General features: G+C 38.1%; 1 protein-coding gene across 6 annotated transcripts in view; it reads right to left on the reverse strand.

Annotated features, from left to right (window-relative positions):
* Positions 1-1,676: 1,676 nt before the first annotated feature.
* Positions 1,677-23,994, reverse strand: part of LOC150069015 (uncharacterized) — a 67,097-nt gene continuing 44,779 nt past the window's right edge. For 3 of the 6 annotated variants that reach the window (XM_090343005.1, XM_090343015.1, XM_090342997.1), the window contains exons 17-27: positions 21,298-21,391; positions 16,597-16,664; positions 13,980-14,037; positions 13,751-13,878; positions 9,381-9,486; positions 8,863-8,906; positions 6,940-7,021; positions 5,909-5,937; positions 5,267-5,348; positions 3,684-3,727; positions 1,677-1,817 (exon numbers count right to left, since the gene is read on the reverse strand). In XM_090343005.1, the coding sequence (XP_090199131.1) occupies positions 1,806-1,817; positions 3,684-3,727; positions 5,267-5,348; positions 5,909-5,937; positions 6,940-7,021; positions 8,863-8,906; positions 9,381-9,486; positions 13,751-13,878; positions 13,980-14,037; positions 16,597-16,664; positions 21,298-21,391 (747 nt within the window). In that variant the 3' untranslated portion in view covers positions 1,677-1,805. Of the gene's footprint in view, positions 1,818-3,683; positions 3,728-5,266; positions 5,349-5,908; positions 5,938-6,939; positions 7,022-8,862; positions 8,907-9,380; positions 9,487-13,750; positions 13,879-13,979; positions 14,038-16,596; positions 16,665-21,297; positions 21,392-23,994 lie in introns of those variants that run through there. The other 3 variants (XM_090343034.1, XM_090343024.1, XR_016537277.1) reach the window with 3 other exon arrangements.

The raw sequence follows: 23,994 nt of genomic DNA on the forward strand, positions 1-23,994 counted from the left end.
ATAAATCAAGAAGACTTCAGTGACACTATATGGCAGATACATTCGTTTATTGTTTTTGAAATCATTAAGGTGTAATATTTTGGCATTTAAGCAAGTTTTATATTGGGTTGTGGCTTTTTTTTTTCTCTACCACTTTGAGCCACAGTGTTGAGGAATCAAACTCATGGCTTTGTGTATACTAGGAAAGCACTCTATCGCTGTTACCTTCTCAGCCTTTTTTTTTTTTTTTTTGGCTAAGGCTTGAACTCAAGGCCTGAGCACTGTCCTTGAGTTTTCTCAAGGCAATCACTCTACCCTGGAGCCACAGCACTTCTTCCGGCTTTTTCTATGTATGTGGTACCAAGGAATCTAACCCATGCTAGGTAAGCACTCTTCCATGCTAGGTAAGAACTCTACCACTAGGCTATATTCTCAGCCAGGTTGTGACTTTCTGATGCCAATTTTAAAACAAAGTATTTTGTTTAGTCATGAAAATGCAGAGGTAAATATTCATTTAGTAAAAGTATAGGTAAATCATTGACTGGATCTTACCTCACCAGCTTTTTCTATTTCAGCATTTCTTTTCTTTTCTCTCTCCAAAGTATATTTCATCATTTTTTTCACTTCAGCAAATTTTTAGAATAGTTCTTTATGCCTATGGAATACACAGGTGTCCTAGAACCAAATCCTGTGAATACCAAAGGATGACGGTGTGTTATGTGCACACATGTTTTTGAAGCGCTTACAGTGTGTATGCTTCAGGTGCACATGAAGGAAATCCATGGAAAATGAGCATATCACTATGACATATTTTACAACTGAAGAAAAGAAAAAAGTAGAAGGAAAACATGGGCTAAAATGGGGTTCATTTTGATGTTATCAAAGAATGACACAGGGGTTGGATGGTGGCTATTGGTAGAGTGCTTATCTAGAATGCACGAGGCATGGTTCCTCAGCACCACATAAACCAACAAACAAGCACAAAGTCATTAAACAAATCGTAATTTCAAACAGAATGACACAGATAGGCTTTTATATGTTAATATGCTGGAATGCTAAAGGGAAGGATTCCAACAAAAGAAACAGAGAAGAGTATGTTCAAAAATAAAAATACAGCACAGATGAAGAATAGTGCAGTTGACATTATACGCCAAACCTGAACTCATTAATCATTAAATTGAAAATGTTTCAAATTGCATTGTGATTTTATATTGATGGTTTTAAATAAAATAATTTTTATTTATGAAAATGCAGATACTTACTGAATTTATATCTGGGTTTTAGTAAAATTGGAGTTAAATCAATCAACAAAGTAATGGTTGAAAAGCTTACCCAGCTATGTCTTTTTTCTAATTTAACATTTTCCTTCCCTTTTTGCTCCAGACAACACTCTAGACATACTTTTATTTTTAAGATATTTGCTTACTCATTCCTTATCATCTTCAGTCTTGGAGAAAAGAAAAGAAAATGACTTTATAAATTGGCACTTTAGGTGTAGGAGTGTGGCCTAGTAGTAGAGTACTTACTTCCCAGGCACAAATCCCTGGGTTCAATTCCCTGGTCCCATGCAGAAAAAGCTGGAAATGGTGCTGTGGCTCAAGTGGTAGAGAGATAGCCTTGAGAAAGCTCAAGGATAGTGCCTAGTCCCTGAGTTCATGTCCCAGGACTGGCAACAAACAACCACACAAAGACCAAACGAGAAGACCACATTGTTTTAATCTACAAACAACACCTCACAGAGGTCCTGTCTGTGAAATATCTGAAGCAGATGTTGCTGGCAATCCAAATAGAAAAATATCTTCCTGTTCCCATTCTTGTCATCATCTTCACAAATAAAGCTATAAAACATCACAGTGAAAACTTTTCAGTAACTCAAAAAGTTAAACATAAATTTATCCTGTGGTCCAGCAGTTCCATTCCTGAACATTTATCCCCCCAAAAAGATAGCACTGACCACTTACAGAACTTGCAATGACAAAAATTGTGGAGTTACAAATGTGATATGTACCGTTATAACAGGCTTCATAGTATGTCCTTCTAAGTATAAGCAAAACATTATAAAATATTAAATTTAAATATAAAACAAAGTGTATACAAAATAAAATTTTTCTTAAAAATTTTTTTACCAATAATGAAGATGGCTGCCAAACATACAAAGGACTAAGAAAGTATATTCTGCATATGCTTTTAATGACAGCAGGCACTCATTTCAACTTCTATAAATTCTTTTTTGCCTGTCCTGGGGCTTGAACTCAGGGCCTGAGCACTGTCCTTGGGCTTTCCTCAAGGTTAGCACTCTACCACTGGAGCCACAGCACCCACTTCTGGCTTTTCTATATATATATGGTACTAAACCCTGGTCTTAGTGCATGCTAGGCAAGCACTCTACCACTAGGTCAAACTCCCAGCCTGAACTACTGTAAATTCTTATCCTGCAAGTCTTTTCCTAAGAATTCTTACAAATGCAGCAAATCCTATTTAGAAGGGAACTATAAGATCACTGATTTAGTGTTATCCGAAATGTGGCAGGCCTTTACTTGCATTTTTTGTGTGTATATATCAAAATAGAGAGTTGAATCCTGCTGACGTTCTAAAAAGGGGAGAATGTTTAAGGGTGTGAGATTAATTGGGGGTACATTATAAACTTGTGTGGAAGAGTCATAGAAAAACATCACTTGTACAACTAAATGTGTGCTATGAAGCATTTAATAAGAATGCATTTTATGCTGGACTCCGGTGGCTCACGCCTGTAATCTTAGCTACTTAGGATGCTAAAATATGAGGATCACTGTTCTAAGCCAGCCTTGGCAGGAAAGTCCATGAGACTGTGATCTCCAATTAACCACCAGAAAACCAGAAGTGGAGCTATGATTCAAAGTGGTAGAGCATTATCCTTGAGCAAAAAAGCTCAGGGACAGTGTTCAGGCCGAGTTCAAGCCCATCAACCAAGAGAAAAACATGCATTTTATTTCAACAAGCATTTCTGCTGATTTAAACACTAAGTGTTTAAATCAAATGTCAGCCCAGCTAAAATGAAACTTTGAGTTCAAATCCCAGTACTGGTAAATACATACATACATACATACATACATACACACATACATACATACATACATTCCTAATGGAACCCAAATTGTCATTATACACACTCATATTTATAATTCCTCATACTTTTCATATTCATGAAATGTGCAATATAGATATATATTCTGATAAACCAAATACAGAAATATTTTTCAGTTCTAGTCATTAGCTTCATAAATAAAGCTATAAATCATTACAATAAATCTTTCTGAATGATATTGGGACAAAAATCAGTCCATATATATCAGAAAATACATGATTGCACACACATGTACATAACAACACGCATAGACACAAAGACATATTCAAAACCATTCTCCAAGTTGGCTTGGAAAATGACTAGGTTTTAGATATTCATGAGTTCAGACCTCAAGCTAATTTCCCATAGCTGAGCTTTCTGAGCCCTGTTACAATGAACTTATTCAATAAAGACTACAAATCGTCATTTAGCATACACAGTAGTAATGTGCTAAGGGAATAATTTATTAATTATAGTGTAAAAAAAAGGTAAGGAAATAATTCTCTGTCGGCACATGCAAAAATGTAAAAGTCAAGTCAAACCACCCTTTTTTTCTGTTTAAACATTACTCAATCCAAAAATATTAAAACAATAGTCAGACCTCGGAATCCCAGGGTGAATTTTCATCTTTATCTTCGTTTAAACCTGTGTGGACACAGTCACGTATATGTTACTGAGAATACTCGATACTTTACATTTTAAATGCACGTATGGAAATGATATGTCTATGTACAACTAACATGTGCTAAGAAAATATCTCTGTGAAAATGTCCAAGCCATTTTTCTACTTTTAAAAGTGCTTGGGACTTTGGTGATCAGTAGAACACATAGCTAACATGTTAGGCCCTAGGTTTCATCACAACATTCAATAAGAAGAAAAAAGAAAAGAAGAGGAAGAGGATGAAAAGGAGGAGGAGGAGGACAAAAGAGAGAGTGGGGAAGGACTGAAGGAAAAGAAAATGAAAAATGAGCAGGGTGGTGAAGGCTCACTCCTTTTGTCATAGGTACTCAGGAAATGGAAATATGAGGATCACGGTTCAAAGCTGTCCTAGGCAGGAAAGTCCATGAGATGCTTATCTAATAAACTAGTCAGAAAAAAGCCAGAAGTGGTGCTGTGGCTCAACTGGTAGATAGAACTCTAGCCTTGAGCATGAAGAGGCTCAGGGACAGTGCCCAGGCACAGAGGTCAAGCCCCAGGACTGGCAAAAAAAGAAATGAAAAATGAAGAGGAAGAAAATAAGAAGGGAGAGAACAAGTATAAATAAGTCTATGAGATCATTATGTGATGTTAGATTTAACGATTGCATTAACTGCTGAGTAATTGAACATCTTATAAAACTATTAATTCTAGAGGTTGAAAATATATCCTATTATATTCTATAATTTTCTATGAACCATGTAATATTATCTTGTTATATATTCCACCCACTGAGTGAGAGTAACTGAGATTTCACAAATACACCATCGCACTCCCTCTGCAATGAATTTTCTTTTCTTTTCCTTTTCCCTTTGTCCAGTCCTGGGGCTTGAACACCGGGCCCAGGCACTGTCCCTGAGGTTCTTTTGCACAAGGCTAGCACTCTACCAGTTGAGCCACAGCACCACTTTTGGCTTTTTCTGTGTGCATGCTACACAAGCACTCTACCACTAAACCATACGCCCAGCCTTCTTCTTCTCTCTGTCTGTCTCTCTGTCTGTCTCTGTCCGTCTCTGTCTCTCTGTCTCTGTTTCTGTCTCTGTCCTCTCTCTCTTTCTCTCCCTCTCTCTCTCTGCCTCCCTCGCTCTCCCTCCCCTCTTTTATGAAACTAGAAGTTGAACTCAGGAGGTGGCATTTACTAGGGAAGTGCTCTACCACTTAAGGTCTGACTCAATTCCTTCAATGAATATTTTATAAACTTAAAAAACATAGTAGGATTTCACAATTAACCTCCAGGAATATATGTACTCTATTTCCAAACAAGGAAATGTAGGCTAATAAGACAGGGATAACTTTCAGCTTACATTTTGTATAGTTATATTTAGCCTTTCCATATACTTCCTCTTAAAACCAAGGGAAATAAGATATGTACATTTTATTGATCTCAACTCCATTGAACAGATTAGGGATTAAAATTAGCCATGAGGAAATTGGGAAGAAAATATGTTCAGGTCTTTCTTTTCACATTAATATGTGTCAAAAATTACCTGATTGAAGTGTTTGTGTATCCTTCTCCACTAATGCCTTTGTTGCGATGCCATTTTTCTCTTCAATGGCAGAATGAGTGAACTATGGAATGGGATATTTCATAATTATTACAACTATCATACTATATAAAGTTTAAATGACCAAACATAAAAATGATAAAGCTAAGGCCAGTTACTCGTGGCTTTAGGCCTGTAATCCTAGCTAAGGACTGAGGTTCAAAGCCAGCATAAGCAGAAAGTCTGTGAGACTCCTCCAATTAACCACCAGAAAATCGGAAGTGAAGCTCAAAATGGTGGCGTGCTAGCCTTCAGCATTAGAGCACCCAGGTTCTGAGTTCAAGCCCCATGATGGATAAAATAATAATAATAATAATAACAAAGCTTTTAGCCAGACACTAGTGGCTCATGACTGTAATCCTAGCTACTCAGGAGGCTGAGATCTGAGGATCACGGTTCAAAGCCAGCCAGGGCACTAAAATCCATGAGACTCTTATCTCGGATTAACCACCAGAAAATCAGAAGTAGGGCTGTGGCTCAGGGATAGGGAAGTAGCCTTGAGCTGAAGAACTCTAGGACAGCCCCTGGCCCAGAGTTCAAGCCCCATGACTGACAAACAAATAAGTCAATAAGTAAAGCTTTTACCTTCATGAAATAATGCATCTTGGGAGACTCTAAAAAAAAATAGATAATCAATTTTATGTAACACTTTATTCATGCACCACTGGTATACAATTGAAACCCCACAATTATCTCTGAAATGATTGCTATAGGTTTTTGTCCTTGGTGCACATAGTTTGCTTGTTTTTTGTATGTTTGTTTGTTTTCTTTTCTTTTTTTCTTAGCAAGGAAAGACACATTGCAGGATACAATGAAGAAAAATAAGAATATAGCTTTAATTTACATTAAAGTCAGTATGTACAAAGTGAGATTATGCTTCCAGTGAATATCACTGGAATAGAAAAGGGGGGTGTGTGTGTGTGTCTGTGTGTGCGTGTGTGAATGTATAAATGGATGGAGACAAAATTGACCTCAAATTACAAAAGAATTTAAAAACCTGAAAGTGCCAAGTGTGGTGGCTCATGCCTATAATCCTAGCTACTCAGGAGGCTGAGATCTGAAGATCAAGGTTCAAAGCCAGCCCGGGAACAAAGGACCTGAGTTTCCTATTTCCAATTAACCTCTAGAAAACAGGAAGTGAGGCCTGGCTCAAGGGTAGGGTGGTAGCCTTGAGCTGAAGAGCCCAAGGACAGCGCCCAGGCTGAGTTCAGCCTCATGACCCTCTCCCCCACCCCCCAAAAAAACCAATAACCAAAAAAAACCCTGAAAGCTTGCTTCATAGTTAAGCTCATATAGAATAAAACACCAAAATAGCCTTACTTAAACATTTCAGATTGATTTACACTACTATATTAGATGGATTTATAATCCTATTCTGTTCTTCCTAGTATTCTAAAATATACCTCATAATGTAATTTCATTTTAACATGCTTCTCTTTTGACATTTTCCATGGAGCATTGGCTGAAATTTGATCAGTTATACAATTAATGATCAGTTAATTTCCTTTTTTCTAACCTTCCATTTAATAGGTAACTACAAATAGATGATTAATACATGAGTTGTTTTCATGTAATCACCCTGTCACATGTCACAGTCACGAAAATGAATGGCTTACCTCTCACCACATTGTCTACTCTTGAATCTGCAGCTGCAGCTACACAAGCCATTGGATTTGGTCCAAAACTTGCAGAGATGCTCTGTGAAAAATCATTGTCAGTCAGGGTTTTTGTAAAAATTTTGTCTGGTCACTTTAAGAAGAAACCTAGATATCTTCTCTTGAAAGCAATTGGACTCAAATAAAAAATATTACTTGAGTGAAATTAATACAATGATAAAAAATATTTTGGGTTCATTCATGATATGTGCCATTGTCAGTCCTTGTAAATCCTGCTGAGTTTATGTGTAACACTGCGGAAGTAAGTTAAAAAGAAAAGATCTTTATAGAAATATAATTTTTGTAAAACTTTAAATTTTTTGGTTGTTATTATGAAGGTGATGTACAGATGGGTTACAGTGGTTAAACTTTCCCAATAGAAAAAATAGTGGCTGAACATGACAAAGTATTTAAAGCAAAGAAACAATTTTTGAAATAAAACTCATTGTTATTAAGATGCTTTAGTAGCACACACTGATTGTACAATGGATGTTTCTTTTTGACTTTTCCACACATACAGTGCACCTTGGTCAATTTCACCAATCTCACCTCCTAAAAACATCTCCCTCAGGCCTGATATTCTCCTCACAAATGAAGCTAGAAAACATGGAAACGGAATGACATCAAGACTTTTTGTTTTTTGTCAGTTATGGGACTTGAACTCTGGGCCTGAACATTGTCCCTGAGCTCCTTAGCCCTTGAGCCACAGTGCCACTTCCAGTGGTTAGTTGAAGATAAAGAATTTCACAGACTTTAGTGCCCCAGCTGGCTTTGAACTGTGATTCTCAGATCTCAGCCTCCTGAGTTGCTAGGATTACAGGCCTGAGCCACTGTGCCCAGCAAGACTTATTCACATCTATATGAAGCATACAACACGTACACCTACACCTACACATGCATACACAAACACAATTTTTCAGGTTGACTCAGAAAAAATTGTTTGAGCCAACAGCTAGTACTGGAGCTTGAACTCAAGACTTCATGTTCTTCCTTGGCATTTTTGCTCAAGGCTGGAGCTCTACCACTTTAGCCACAACATCAGTTCCAAAAATCTTTTTAAGTCTTAGATAAATTGGACTTCTGGACCCAAGCTGATTCCTGTGTTTTCTAAGCCTGAGCTTTTTTATTCCCTATTACAATGACTTCATTTGATGTATCCTATTAATTAGACAAAAACAATGCACTTAGAAAATAATTATTTTATTAATCAGTGTGGAAATATGAAGAAATAATTTTTTTTGCCAGTCCTGGAGCTTGAGCTCAGGGCCTGAGCACTGTCCTTGGACTTTCTCAAGGCTAGAGCTCTACCACTTGAGTCACAGCGTCACTTCCGGCTTTTTTCTATGTATGTGGTACCCAGGAATCAAACCTGGGTCTTCATGCATGCTAGGCAAGCACTCTACCACTAGGCCAAACGCCCAGCCTCAGAAATAATTCTTTGTAGACACATGTAGAGCTGGAAAAAATCAAGCCAAATCACCTCATTTACTTATTGTTTACATATTTATTTATTGTTTATGTATTTAGTTATTTTGTATTTGTTTATTGTTTACATATTTCATTATTTGCATATTTGTTTATTATTTATGTATTTATTTATTTGTGCCAGTCCCTTGAGTTGAACTCAGGGCTTGGGATACTGTCCCTGAGCTTTTTTGCTCAGTGATACCACTACTGTACCACCTGAGCCACAATTCCACTTTCGGGCTTTTTGGCTGTTTAATTGGGGTTAGTCTCACAGACTTTTCTGCTGGGGCTAGCTTCGAAGCATGATTCTCAGCAGCTAGGATTATAGTTGTGAGCCACCAGTGCCTGGTTGCTCCTCTTTTATTTTTAAATATTACTCAATGCTTATAGCCAGTATAGGAAAAACAATAAACAAACCTCAGAATCCCAGGGCAATTCTTCATTTACTTCTTCTTTTAAACCTAGTTTGAGCATAGTCAAAGATAAATTGATAAGACCATTTATTGCTTTAAAATTTAAACACATGCACATATCTCCATTTTTTTATATTTAAATGAAAAACAGATAAGTACTGATTTCAATAGATTAAAACAGTCTTAGCAAGAGTTTGTATGAAGACAGTAAAATAAAATACTTAGAGATATCTTCATTTATTTATTTATTTATTTATTTTTGTCAGTCCTAGGGCTTGAACTCAGGGCCTTGGCACTGTGCCTGAGCCTTCCTGCCCAAGACTAGCTAGTGCTCTACTACTCTGAACCACAGAGCCACTTCTGGTTTTCTGGTGATTAACTGGAGATAAGAGTCTCACAGACTTTCCTGCCCAGGCTGGCTTTGAACCATGAACAACCAAGTATGAGCCACCAGCACCTAGCTCTTTTCATAGTAGTATTTAAACACAGAATTTTCAAATACTGATCACAGTATTGACTTACCACTTTTATTGTTTTGATGTTCACTCCCAGCAGATAAATTGTCATTATTTATTTTCTTCTTACTAGTAGTTTCTTTTGTTTCATTATTCATCTCTGTTGCTACTTCCTATAATTAAAAGGAGGGAAGAGAATGTTATGAAAGAGGTAGAAAATGAAGGGTTGTGGAGAAAGAGAACCAAAGAAGAAAGTGGTCCCTAGGCTTGGATTTAGGGCCTGGTTTCTGTGACTGAGCTTTTGTGCTCAAGGCTAGCACTCTACACTTGAGCCACAGCACCACTGCTGGCTTTCTGGTGGTTAACTGAAGCTAAGAGCCTCATAGTCTTTCCTGCTGGATCTGGCTTCAAAATACAGTCCTTAGCTCTCAGCGTCCTAATTACCTTGAATTACAGGCATTAGCCTAGGTTTACAAATAATTATTTATTTAGTGTGGTATATGCATTGTCATGGGAAAACTATAAGTAGGAAATGATAAATCAGAATCACACCAAGAGGTAACCATTTTTACCTTTAAAAAATAATAGTAGGTGCCGGGGCCAGCCGGCAGCAAACCAGGGTTCGCAGATTCGGGTTCCTGAAATAGGGGGCAAGGACTAGGAAGAAATAGAAGAGAGACAGACACACCGGGTCCGGGAAGTCCGCAGTCCAGGTAAAGACTCCTCCAGACCCAGGGAACCTCCAGGTGTTACATTCATATGGTAAATCTCAGGTCATTTACATAGAATAGGGCCAGTAAACAATAAGACAATAAAGCCATTGTCTGATGCAAGTCAAGGTACAGTTTGATTCCACTCTGGCTCCCAACAAGTAGGGCTGGGAGTTTGGCCTAGTGGTTAAAGTGCTTGCCTAGCATGCATGAAGACCCGGGTTCGATTCCTTGGTACCACATACATAGAAAAAAGCCAGAGGTGGTGCTGAGGCTCAAGTGGTAGAGCTCTAGCCTTGAGAAAGTCCAAGGACATTGCTCAGGCCCTGAGCTCAAGCCCAGGACTGGCAAAAAGAATAAATAAATAAAATAATAGTACAAGAGCGGAGCCGGGAGCGGAGCCTAGTGGTAGAGTGCTTGCCTGGTATGCACAAAGACCTGGGTTCAATTCCTCGGGACCACATACACAGAAAAAAAAGAAAAGGTGGAAAGGTGCTGAGGCTCAAGTGGTAGAGCTCTAGTCTTGAGAAAGTCCAAGGACAGTGCTCAGGCCCTGAGCTCAAGCCTAGGACTGGCAAAAAAATTTTTTTTAAATAATATTACAAGAGGGGCTGGGAATGTGGCTTAGTGGTAGAGTGCCTAGCACGCATGAAGCCCTGGGTTCAAATCCTGGGTACTACATAAACAGAAAAAGGCAGAAGTGGCACTGTGGCTTAAGTGGTAGAGTGCTAGCCTTGAGCAAAAGAAGCTCAAGGACAGTGCCCAGGCCTGAGTTCAAGCCCCAGAACTGGCATTAGTAATAATAATAACAGTAGTAGTATTCTTAGAAGCTAGTACATTAATTTCTCCTTTAATGAACACAGATTAAGCTTCTTATTTAGGTAGGTGGTATAATACAATAGTAGAGGGAAGTGGCCCTGTGGCTCTAGGGGTAGGGCGGTAGCCTTGAGTTGAAGAGCTCAGGGACAGAGCCCAGGCCCAGAGTTCAAGCCCCACAACCAACCAAAAAAAAAAAAAAAGCACAACAAAATCCAACTACTATAAATATATAATAGAACATATAAGATACAGTAAAAAAGAATAAAAATGAAGGAACAGGGGAAGGTGACATTGTTCAAAAGGAAATGTACTCATTACCTCACTCATGTAACTGTAACCCCTTTGTATATCACCTTTACAAAAACATTTAAACACACACACAACAATAACAATAATAATAATAATAATACAATAGTAGAGCACTAGCCTAGATTGTTAAGGAACCTGGGTCAAATTCATTTTATTTTCTCTTTATTGTCAACAAAAAATAACACAGGGCTGGAGTGCTTGCCTGGCATGCATGAAGCCCTGGGTTGGAGTCCTCGGTTCCACATACACAGAAAAGGCTGGGAGTGGTGCTGTGGCTCAAGTGGCAGAGCACTAACCATAAGCAGAAATGCTCAAGAACAGTGCCTATGCCTGAGTTCAAGCCCCAGGCCAAGACTGGCAAAAGAAAAAAAAGGCGAGGAAGCCAAGAATGTGGCATAGAGGCAGAGTGCTTGCCTAGCATGCACAAAGTCCTGGGTTTGATTCCTTTGTACCACACACACAGAAAAAGCCAGAAGTGGTGCTGTGGCTCAAGATAGAGTGATAGCCTTGAGAAAATTCAAGGACAGTGCCCAGGCCCTGAGTTCAAGCCCTCGGACTGGCAAAAGAAAGACAGGAAGAAAGAAGAAGAAAGAAAGAAGGAAAGAAAGAAATGAAAAACGAAAGAAAGAAAGAAAGAAAGAAAGAAAGAAAGAAAGAAAGAAAGAAAGAAAGAAATACAGTCACCAAGATTACAGCAACAAAGATATAGTATTCACATCAACTAAAGATACATTGAGAAATTTATGAATCAAAAGCTGATCATGTGTCACCACCTAGCTCACATTTGTAACTCTAGCTACTTCAGAGGCAGGGACCTGAAGATCACAGTTCAAAGCCTGCACACACAAGAAGACTTGGGAGACATTTTCCTCCAATTAAATAGCAAAAGCCAGAGGTGAAGCTATGACTCAAGGGGTAGAGCATCAGCAACAAGTGAAAAGGCTCAAGGACAGAGCCCATTCTCTGACTTCAAGCCCCAGGATCAGAACACCAGCACCAACAAAAGGAATCTGTAACACATGTAAAGCTTAAAGCAGTTTCTCTATCCCCTCTGAAAAACAGAATTTGCTACAAGTGATGTACAGCATCCCTTTACTAAACGAATTCTTTACTAAAAGAATTGAATACATTTTCACTTCAATGAAATTAAGTATAATGTTAAGAAGAACACACGCTACAAAGTGTAGCAGCAGCGGCGGCCTACCCTACACCCTGACTCAGTATCTTGCCCCAAATGGATTACAGAAGTGAGCAAAGACACACCCTGGTCATCCACACTCTACTCATGGATTTCCTTGGGCTTAACAGAGACCACAGAGGTGAGAAACTTCCCCTCCATGTTACACACCTCTGTACTCTTAAAGGACTTCGCCATGGATTTCAGCAAAGAGTAGTGGCAGTTGTTGGATGCACGCATACAATGTACAAGGATGTGAAACTGGGAAACTATACAAACTTGGCTTCCTAGGAAATCAAATCTCCACATCTACGGGTAGGCAGAACAGAGGAAAGAAGAAATGAACTGAAGACAATGGAGAGATCAACTCACCAAGGTTCTTCTTTAAATAAGATCATTCTTCCCATGACCCCATGCGAAATGTAGTCAAGATTGTTGGGGAAAAGACTCAATGATAAGAACAAGAAGTCAACCCCTGGAAACTAGTCCATCAAATGTAATAAAACTGTTTAAGCCTTATCCAACAACAACAACTATAAACTAGCTAAAGAATCTAATTTCTATCAGTATTTTAACATACTTAGATCTTCCTCTCACTCAATTATATTTTGTTGTGATTTTATAATATATTCAATTTTCAACCTGTTATTCAATTTTAGTATTCAATTTACATTTAATTTTTCCTGTTCATTCTCCTTCTCAACTTACAATCATTTCTTTTGAATTGGTTTTTAAATTGTTTTTTTGTATCATAATGGCACACCTAAGAATTGTTTACCCTTGATAACTTTTTACAAATCTCATCTGTACAAATATTTCTCTGGTTATTAATGTTTAGTTTCTTTTATTATTTGTGGCTTTTGTTTTTTGTTTTTTATGCCAGTACTGGGATTTGAACTGAAGGTCAGGGTGAAATCTCTTAGCATGTTAGCCCAAGACTGGCTTTTTGATGGTTAATTGGTGGTGAGAGTCTCATAGCTTGCTTGGGTTGACTTCAGACTTCAATCCTCATATCTCAACCTCATGAATAGCTAGTTTTTATAGACATAAGGCACATGGGCTCAACTGGCTTCTCTATTCTCCCCATCCTCCTTCCCTCCTCCCTCCCTCCCTCCCCCCTTCCCCCCTCCCTCCCTCCCTCCCCCCTTCCCTCCCACCTCTTTCTTTGTTTCACCAGTCTGGAGCTTGAACTCAGGGCATGGGTATTGTCTCTGAGCTTCTTTTGCTCAAGACTAGAGTCACAGAGCCACTTCTGGCTTTTTCTGTTTATATGGTACTGAGGACTCAAATTCAGGGCTTCATGCACTCTACCACTAAGCCACGTTCCCAGCCCTGCTTTTATGTTGTATTTAAAAGGATCTTTGCATGGATTGGGAATATGGTGTGTAGAAAAAAAAAGAAAATTTAAAAAACCAACCTTACCTTTAGATCACGTGTTGAACATGTAGAATGCAAAAGATTCCTAATTTGCACTGGTGATTGACAACTGGTTTCAGTGACACCTTTATTCTTAACACCAGAATTTCTGACATCTGAGTAGCATATATTTTCTGATTTTTGCAATGAAACAATAAATCAAAATAAAGAATACATTAAAGTAACTAGCTTCAAATAAATCAGCAGCACAAGAAGCAGAATTCAAATAGCTCACCATTTTTCTTGGATTCCTGCATAGCTTTCCATTGATCTAAGGTTATTAGATTGATATTCTGAAAAACAATACTTTTGATTAAAAACAATTACTCTATGATCTAATACAAAGCACATTCTGATTTGGATTACAATTTCAATTCTGTCACTTATGACTTAATCTATAGAAATATGAGAGATAACATATTAATATTCTGCTCCACACTTCAAATTGGTTATTTTAAAAATACTATGCATATATACTAGGCTGTCATTAGATGACAGCCCACACCAAAAATCAGGAGGCAGTTAATTGTTATTAGTATCTTTTTATTTTCTGGTCAGTCATGGGACTTGAACTCAGGGCTCTGTCCCTAAAGGTTTTTTGTTTTTTTTTTTTCTCAATGCTAGCACTCTACCACTTTGCTGCACTTCAGGTTTTAGGTGGGTTAATTACTGACTTCCCTGTCTGGAGTGGTTTCCAGCTGTGATTCTCAGCTCTTAGCCTCTAGAGTAGCCAGGATTACAATGGTGAGTCACTAGCACTAGGATTCAATTCGACTCAGACAGGTTAGAATTAGAACAGGTAACTTCCATTATGTATATTAGATAGACACAAATGATTACAAAATTTAGGTGTTTCTCCAAATGTCAGAAAAGAGAGAAACATAAGCCTCCTATGAAAGTGATTGAAGAACAAAATCCACACAAAGTTACTAATCACAAGCAACAACAGAGACTGCGATGGATTAAAGGAACTGAAGTAATATTTTCTACAAGAAAACATTTAGATAAAAAATATGTATATGGGTCATGAAAAAATAATATTATAGGTTTATGAAAGGCATGCAAGGAGGATGAAACAAAAAGATAAACAACCAGAAAATAGCATTGGAAAGAAAAAGTCAATTTTTTTTTCCCATTCATGCAGCTTGAACTCTAGGCCTGGCACAGTCCCTGAACTCTTCAGCTCAAAGCTAGTGCTCTACCACTTGAGCCACAGTGCTACTTCCAGTGTTCTGATGGTTAACTGGAGATAAGAGTCTCACAGACTTTTGTGCCAGGGCTGCCTCTGAACCAGAATCCTCAGTTCTCAGCCTCCTGAGTAGCTAGGATTACAGGCGTGAGCTACTGGCACCTAGTGGAAAAAGTCAAAATTTAACTCAGATAATATTCAATAGACCTGTCATGCATCCATAGGAACCATTGACATTAATGTACAATCCAAATACATTCTGATGTCTACCAAAAACATTTGATATTTTCATATTTCCTGGATTAAAATGGTATATTAGACAATTATCTTTTGTTTCCTGAAATCAAAGACCCCTTTCTAGCAATCACTTCTCCTCATAAAAGTCATCGTCCTCTTCTTTCCCTTCATGAAGACCTCAAGGGAGTCCCTAAGGAAGACCTAATTCTTTCTTTCAGTGGGCATCCCTGATGGGTAATATGAAACCCCAAACCTAGAGCCGCTAGAAATGATGACTCACACATGAATTGAATTCAGAGGCCATGGTTATTATATGCCTTCCAACTTCAACGGTTTAGTCACAGCACTCAAATTTGATTGTGTTTTTTGGCCAGTCCTGGAGCTTGAACTCAGGGCCTGTGCACTGTTCTTGGCTTTCCTCAAGGCTAGGGTCCTACCACTTGAGCCACAGCACCACTTCTGGCTTTTGCACGGAATCAAACATGGGTCTTCATGCATGTTAGGCAAGCACTCTCCCACTAGGCCAAACTCCTAGCCCCTCAAATTTGATTGTATTTTTTTTATCATGTAAGTAAATTATAAATGAAAGTGTAAATAATAATTAGAAAAAATGTGCTACATCAAAGGGCAATGTGTTACAGAAATGTTACTGTGGATTCTAAGAAAATTGATGAGTAAAATGTTTCGTCATGCTTTGTCCAGGGGAGGGAGGTACAGAGCAGGGGCAGATGAATGAAGAGAGGAAGAGCTGGTAAGTGCTGTCATTATACTGAATGGATGTTATCGGGTAAATTGATTTATGTAACTTGAGGATAGAAATGGAACTGGAAAAGAGGATGAAGAAGGACGGAAGGGGCGACATTGACCCAGACACATGGTACTCATGAGCTGACTTGTAGAATGGAAACCCCTTTGCATAAGATGTAAAGGTGTGAGTTCAATGGGCCCATCCAGCTCTGTGTGTGTGAAACCCTGATGCTCTGAGGAAAGCCTTTTCTCCTGTCTCTAGGCAGAGAAGAACACAAAATGCCATGGACATCCATCGCGTCGCATCTAAATTCATACACTGAGATGATATAATTAAATATGTGTCTTCAACAAAAGAAAAAGTACACTATATTGATCAGTGTAAAAACTCATTTCAGGGATAGGAGTTTGGCCTAGTGGTAGAGTGCTTGCCTACCTTGCACAACGACCCAGGTCGATTCCTCAGTACCATAGACATAGAAAAAGTGGCACTGTGGCTCAACTGGTAGAGTGCTCAGGCTCTGACTTCAAGCCCCAAGATTGGCAATAATAATAATAATAACAACAAGAACAACAATAATGATGATAATAAATTTCAAGAATAAGATCATTTCATTTTTGGCCTATGTTATAGTGTTAATGAAAACTACATTCATGAGAAATGGAAATTTTTATATACCAAGCGCCGGTTATTTTTGCTGCCATCACACTTTTGCTTTTCCTCAGATGTCCTTGCTATGTATGTTCCTGTGAAAAAATCCACATGTGTAGTTAAAATGAGATACAAAGAATGCTCAGATAAAATGATACTCTTTTTGGGGGGGGGTTGAAAATATTTTTTAATTGTAATTAATAGAAGGGTTACATTATATTCACCAGATAGAAGGTGTATAACTTCACAAACATTGATACCCTTTCTCATGACATGGTCCTCATTTCTCTCCCCCTCCCCCCGCTCTTTTTTATTTCCCCCCTTCCCTATCCAATTTCAAATAACCAATTAAGCACATATAAAATGATACTCTTTATAACAATACTATCATTGTTCCCACCACTCTAGGTTTAGGCTTCCATATTACCAGTAGGAACATCTCACTTTAAAGAATAAATATTGAAACAAACTACCTTGTCAGGTTGTTGGCTGATGGAACACCCTTCTGTGCAGAAGTAAAATTTGTCTGGCTGAGACAATTCTTTATTTTTGTGTCTATTGTTATGGCTCCAATGGTTTTTGAAGAGCATATTTACAACAGGCTACCTCTTACTTTTCTCAACAGCATCATTACTACATAAACTGGAAAACATGCCTATCCACCTTCTGGAATAAAATAGCAATTTTATTTTAATTTGTTGTTGGTCACTCGGCTTGAACTCAGGGCCTGAGCGCTGTCCCTGAGCTTTTTTGCTCGAGTAGCACTCTACCACTTTGAGCCACAGCTCCACTTTCAACTTTTAGGTGGATAATTGGAGAGAAGCGTTGCAGGGAACTGCCTGACTTCAACTGCGATCCTCAGATCTCAGCCTCCTGTGTAGCTAAGATTACATGCATGAACCACCAGTGTCTGGCATAGAATGGCAATTTTATAATCAGTCTTTATCTGTTTTACTAAATAAGTGTTTACTGTGTCCTGCTAAGATAGAGACAAAGAGAGTTATAGAGAAGGAAAACGATAGAAGGGGTGACATTGACCAAGATGTGCTATAATTTTAAACCAACCTATTGAATTAAAACCCCTTTGTATGACTACTTAAAGATATTTTTTTTTAAATTAACAGTGTAGGGGCCAGGAGTTTGGCCTAGTGGTAGAGTGCTTGCCTAACATGCACGAAGACCCGGGTTCGATTCCTTGGTACCACATACATAGAAAAAAAAGCCAGAAATGGTGCTGTGGCTTAAGTGGCAGAGTTCTAGCCTTGAGAAGGCCCAGGGACAGTGCTCAGGCCCTGAACTCAAGGCCCAGGATTGGCAAAAAAAAAAAAAATTAACAGTGTAAATAATTTCAGAGGACTTTTCTTAATCTACTATCTGATTTGACAAATTAGACAAATAGAAAACCAAGAAATGGAAAGAGCAGGAAGAGCAATAGCACTAGAGAAATATCAAATGATGTATATTTGTCTAAAAGTAGAGAGATTGGTGAGAAGTACATAATAGTCTTTTCATAGTGTTGAAGAAATGCAGCCAAACGACAGAGCTGAATAAGATGAGTTGGACAAAAATCAGGTTATGAAATCTTCTATGTATGTTTAAAATGCTTTGGCATTAATGTGTTAAACAGTGGCTCATATTTGTATTTATTTTAGGAAAGGATCTCTCTAAATGTACCATAAACAACAGAGCAAAATAAAAATAATTTAGACCCTATGATAACATAGAGTGAGAGCATTTTCTGGAATTTCTCAAAATATACAGCTATCAGTTGCCTAGAAGAGAGTGAGTCTGTATTAAAAGAGAAAAAAGGCACCGATGAAGATGCATTATGTTTGTACATGGCTTGTAAGGGTCAACTCCTTTGTACAACTACTTAACGTTAATAAAAATTAATAGTGAAAAACTAGATAGAATCTGGATAAGACTTATCTAAGTGCATCAAATCTGATATGAAAAGAACTATCCAAAATTATTTCATAGCTTGTATTTATTTATGGATTTTCTGTTTCACATATTCAGTGCTGAGAAAACTCCTTAGATGTTTAAGTTCTCTGTTCTGTTTTGTTTTTAAAGTTCTTACTATTATTTCTTCTGGGCTCATCAAGAAGTAAAAGCAGGGTTGAGAGAGTAGCTCAATAGGAAAGTGTTCGTAGCATGTGGGGAATCCCAGTACCAAAAACATGGAGGAGAAAGAGAAGATGGGGGGGGTGGAGGGTTGGAAGAAGGAAAGGAAGAAGGAAGGGAAGGAGAGAAGAAAAAAAGGAGAAAAAGGAAGCAAGGAAGGAAGGAAGGAAGGAAGGGAAGGAGGGAAGGGAGGGAGCACAGAGGGAGAATGGGAATTGGAGAAGAGACCTGATTAAGTTACCAAGAAGCTAGAAGTGAAGCTGTGGATAAAACGTTAAGCACTAACCTTGAACAAAAAACCAAGGGACATCCCCAGACCCTGAGTTCAAGTCCTAGGATTTGCACACATAAAAGAAAAGAAAGTTGATAAGTAGACTGGGTGACCTAGTGTGTCAAACTAGTCCACAACTCTTAGGAACAAGAAACTTCTTGTCTTGCGTGTCCCAAGTAGCTGGAACTACAAAGGTGTGTGTGCCAGCAGCTAGCTCTCTAATATTAAGTATTTTTAAATTTTGGCCAAGCCTCTCTTAGTATCCTCTGTAAATAATTATAAGGTTAAAGGATTTCAAACTGAAAAATTTAGGGAATAGAAACATCTAAATTGAACCTTCCATTTTAACATTCTTTTCTTGAGTTTGGAAATGATTTCTTATAATAAGAAATCAGCCAGGAGTTTGGCCTAGTGGTAGAATGCTTGCCTAGCATGCAACAAGCCCTGGGTTCCATTCCTCATTACCATGTACACAGAAAAAACTGGCAGTGGTGCTGTGGTAGAGGGCTAGCCTTGAGAAGGCCCAAGGACAGTGCCCAGGTTCTGAGTTCAAGTCCTAGGACTGGCAAAAAAAAAAAGAATGAAAACATTCACATGGTTTATTTCAAATCATGAGAATAATTGTTCAAGTTAATCTCTTCCAAATAACTAACAGTACCTTAATAACAAATATTAATAGCATACATCTTTAGTGTCTGTCACATATAGACAGAAGTTTACTCCATCTCTGGCATTTCTTCCTCTTGATAATCATTGCTGATTTCCATGCAAATATGCAGAAGCCATCCAACATGAGTTTCTTTATCATTAACTCTAAGATTACTAGTGAAATGGGTTTTTGCTTCTTCCTGTGCTAAAATAATTCCTCTTCAAAATAACTTTTCAAACTATAATCTTAATTCTTTCCAGTTTACTTTAATAGAATACATGCTCCATTATTTAGCCATAAGACTAATATAATTTAAAATGATCATTAAAATGATCATTGCTATTCTTCATTCTTCCTTTCCTTCCTTTTCCCTTTCTAACCATGTGCTCAAAAATAAAGCAATGTGTCTGCTTTTCTAAGTCTTCTTGTATCCTTCTTTTGGCCCACTTCATGCTATCCTGTTAAGAAGCAATATTTGTACATGGGTTATAAGATTACGAACATTCATGACTGAGTGACTATGTTTATATTCACCGCTGACAAATAGAACATAGCTCTACGTGATCAGGTACTTTAGTCACTAGGGCTTTCCCCAGATGAGGGAAGAACAGGAGCATTTTTTCCTACTTTTCAAGCAAGTTTTGTTCTGGAAATTTGTTACAAAATGTCTAACTAGGGCCCGGAGTCTGGCCTAGAGGTAGAGTGCTTGCCTAGCATGCATGAAGACTGGGGTTCGATTCCTCGGTACCACATACGTAGGAAAAAATGCCGGAAGTGGTTCTGTGACTGAAGTGGTAGAGCTTTGCAAAAGCCCAAGGTCATTGCTCAGGCTCTGAGCTCAAGCCCAGGACTGGCAAAAAAAAATTTTTTTCTAACTGAAGGATAACTTTTTATTCTTCAATATTGCTAATACCCTGCTCTTCTATTATTAAAGATGTACATTATTTCAAATCCCTTATTATTCAGAACTGCTGTATTTCTTTCATTCACTGCCTGTTCCCTTTCTTATTCTTCTTTTCTTCCATACCTTTTCTCTTCCTTCTTTTCCAATTTTAAGTCTGAGCATCTCCTGGTTCAGCTTTTTTACTGGCATTCTCTATTGAATCTGTGGCTGCCACGATATGTGGTTATGATATGCAACTTATTACCATTTTACTCTTCTTTATTCATTACTAGGCATTTCATGTGTGAATTTTACTACTAGAATCTAGCATTGGTTTTGTTTTGTTATTCTTGTTTTGGTGGTACTGGGGTTTGAACTCAAGGTGTTCCAGTTGCCAGACAGAGACTCTACAATTTGAGCCAGATCCTAAAGCTTATATTTTTGAATAAAAATCCTGTCAACAGATTTTTTTTTTTGCCAGTCCTGAGCCTTGGATTTTCTCAAGGTTAGAGCTCTACCACTTGAGCCACAGCACCATTTCTTGCTTTTTTTCTATGAATGTGGTACCAATGAATTGAACCCGGGTCTTTGTGCATGCTAGGCAAGCACTCTACCACTAGGCTAAACTTCCGGCCCTCAACTGATTTTTTAAATATATTTTTATTGTATTAATAGAAGGGTTACATTATATTCGCCAGGTAGAAGATGAAATACTTCACAAACATTGCTATACTTTCTCATGTTTTTGTCCCCGTTTCCCTCCCCCCACCCCCTCAACTGACTTTTAAATATAATTCTTACCTCCAATGTGTCCATTCACTTCAGTTTTGCCTGATTTACCCAGAGTCCCACGTAGTTGAAAAGCATACCTCCATGGATGACTTTCAGAGATTTCCTGTTAAATACAATAGCAATAATGACATGTATATGTGTCCTTGATCTCTGTGTGAGTGTGTGTGTGTGTGTGTGTGTGTGTGTGTGTGTGTGTGTGTGTTGTGGTCTATCACTTGAGCCCACAGCTCCACTTTCAGCTTTTTTTTTTGGGGGGGGGGTAGGTAATTGGAGATAAGAGTCTCACAGACTGCTGCTGGGCTGGCTTCAAACTGCAAACCACAGATCTCAGCCCCCTGAGTAGCTAGGATTACAGATGTGAGCCACCAGTGCCTGGCTCAAAGTCTGTATTTTCATATGTCCACTGTCTCTCAACCAGGGGTAGCCTCCTGGATCTTCTAAGGCCCAGAAAACCACTTGGTACATGACAGGATGTAGACACATCTGGGGTGAGGAAACTTTTTTTAATTAAAGAATTTATTAACATTGATTTTTATATCATATTTCAAATGACAAGTTTAACAAACAAGTGTTCAAGAAGAGAAGCACTATATACGATCACTGGGATTTAGTTTTTAGAACTTAATCAAAATTAGGCTAAAGGTTTGTATGTCATAGAAACATTAATTTATGAAATAAAACATTATGTCTATAGAGTCATATGTCTTTATGTCTACATCGTTATGTTTATATTTCCATTACCATGTCCATAGCATTGGGTATGCAAATATTGAGTCCTCGCTCTTGTACTCTTTGGATCTAATAGCTACATATTAAGGATACCATGAGCCTTTTGTTCTTTAGGTCTTGACTTGTCTCACGCAACATGATTCGCTCTAGATTCATCCACTTCCCTGCGAATGCCATTATTTTATCTTGTCTGTTGGCTCTGTAGAATTCCATTGTATATATATACTACATTTTCTGTATCCATTCATCTGCAGTAGGGCATCTGGATTGTTTCCATTGCCTGGCTATTGTGAATACTGCAGAGGTAAACATAGCTGAGCAGGTGTCTTTATCATATCTTGGGTTATGATGTTCAGGGTAGATGCCCAGAAGTGGTAGGGCGGGATCGTAGGGAAGGTCTATTTTCAGTTCTTTAAGAAACCTCCACACTGCTTTCCAGAGTGGCTGAACTAGTTTACATTCCCACCAGCAGTGCAGTAGAGTTCCTTTTTCTCCACAACCCCTCCAGCATTTGTCATTGTCTGAGTTCAAAATCTTGGCCATTCTTGTTGGGGTAAGGTGGTATCTTAGGGTTGTTTTTATTTGCATTTCCTTTATGACCATGGATGATGAGCATTTTCTCATATGCTTTTCTGCCATTTTAATCTCTTCTTCTGATAAGTCTCTCTTTAGTTCCCTTGCCCATAGAGTGAATGGTTTATTGGGTTTTGGGGGGATTAGTTTCTTGAGTTCCCTGTAGATACTGGATATTAAGCATTTGTCAGATGTATTATTGGTAAATATCTTTTCCCAGTTGGTTGGCTGTCTCTCTACTTTTGCAACTCTGCTTTTATCTGTATAGAAACTTTTTATTTTTAGGTAGTCCCATTTATCAAGTCTCTCTCCAATCTATTGTGACCCTGGGATTCTGTTCAGGAATCTTTTGCCTGTGGCTATGAGTTCCAGTGTCTCTCCTACTTTATCATGTAACAGTTTCAGTTTCCGGTCTGACGTTGAGGTCTTTGATCCACTTTGAGTTAATGCTTATACATGGCGAAAGGCTAGGGTCAATTTTTAGTTTTCTGCATGTGGTGAAACTTTTATCTATTAACAGTCATTTGGATATTTGTAACATCATTCAGAGATTATACAAAATTATTAGCCACTGAGAGAACATGAGAAACATAAGAATCTGTCTTATCATCATAGGCCAAATGATTTTGAGGACTTCATACATTCTGTGGGCCAGATGTTGCTAACTTAGCAAACCACTGAGGTTTATCTGCACTTTTATGTTGGAACTGGGGCTTAAACTCCGGACCTGGGCATTTTGTGTTCAAAGCTAGCATTCACTCTACCACTTGAACCACAGCTCTACTTCTGGCTTTTTGGTGGTTAATTGGAGATAAGAGTTTCACAGACTTTTCTGCCTAGACTGGCTTTGAAATGTGATCCTCAGATCTCAGCCTCCTGAATAGCTAGGATTACAGGCGTGAGCCATCAGCATCTGGCTTGTTTGCCATTTTCAATAATGAAACTACCTTTAAAATATTCTCTCATATTCCACACCCAAGATAAAATTATATTTTATACTCAATAATGGAAGTATTTTGAAATCTTTTTTTTTTTCAGTTCATCTTTTTTTTTTTTTGTCGGGGTCCTTCGTCCCCAGTCCCCTTTTTTTTTTATTGTAATTAGTAAAAGGGTTACATGATATTTGCCAGATAGAAGGTGCATTAATTCACATACATTGATACCCTTTCACATGTCTTGGTACCCATTTCCCTCACCCCCCACACCTCCCAGTATTTTGAAGTCTTAAACAATTAAAATCTCTTCAGCAAGGCCTCAAGCACCAATGCAGTACATTCCTAGAGAAAAGTTTCATAAATAGGTTACTGAAACTTTTAAAACTCGAAATTAGAAATTTATAGGCTCCTCTCAACTTTTCCATTTTTCTTGATGCTATTTTGTTTTTCTTGAGTTCAACATGGTATC

Source organism: Megascapheus bottae, chromosome 1 (assembly GCF_031878675.1).
Source record: "Megascapheus bottae isolate mThoBot1 chromosome 1, mThoBot2.hap1, whole genome shotgun sequence".
Lineage (NCBI taxonomy): Eukaryota > Metazoa > Chordata > Mammalia > Rodentia > Geomyidae > Megascapheus > Megascapheus bottae.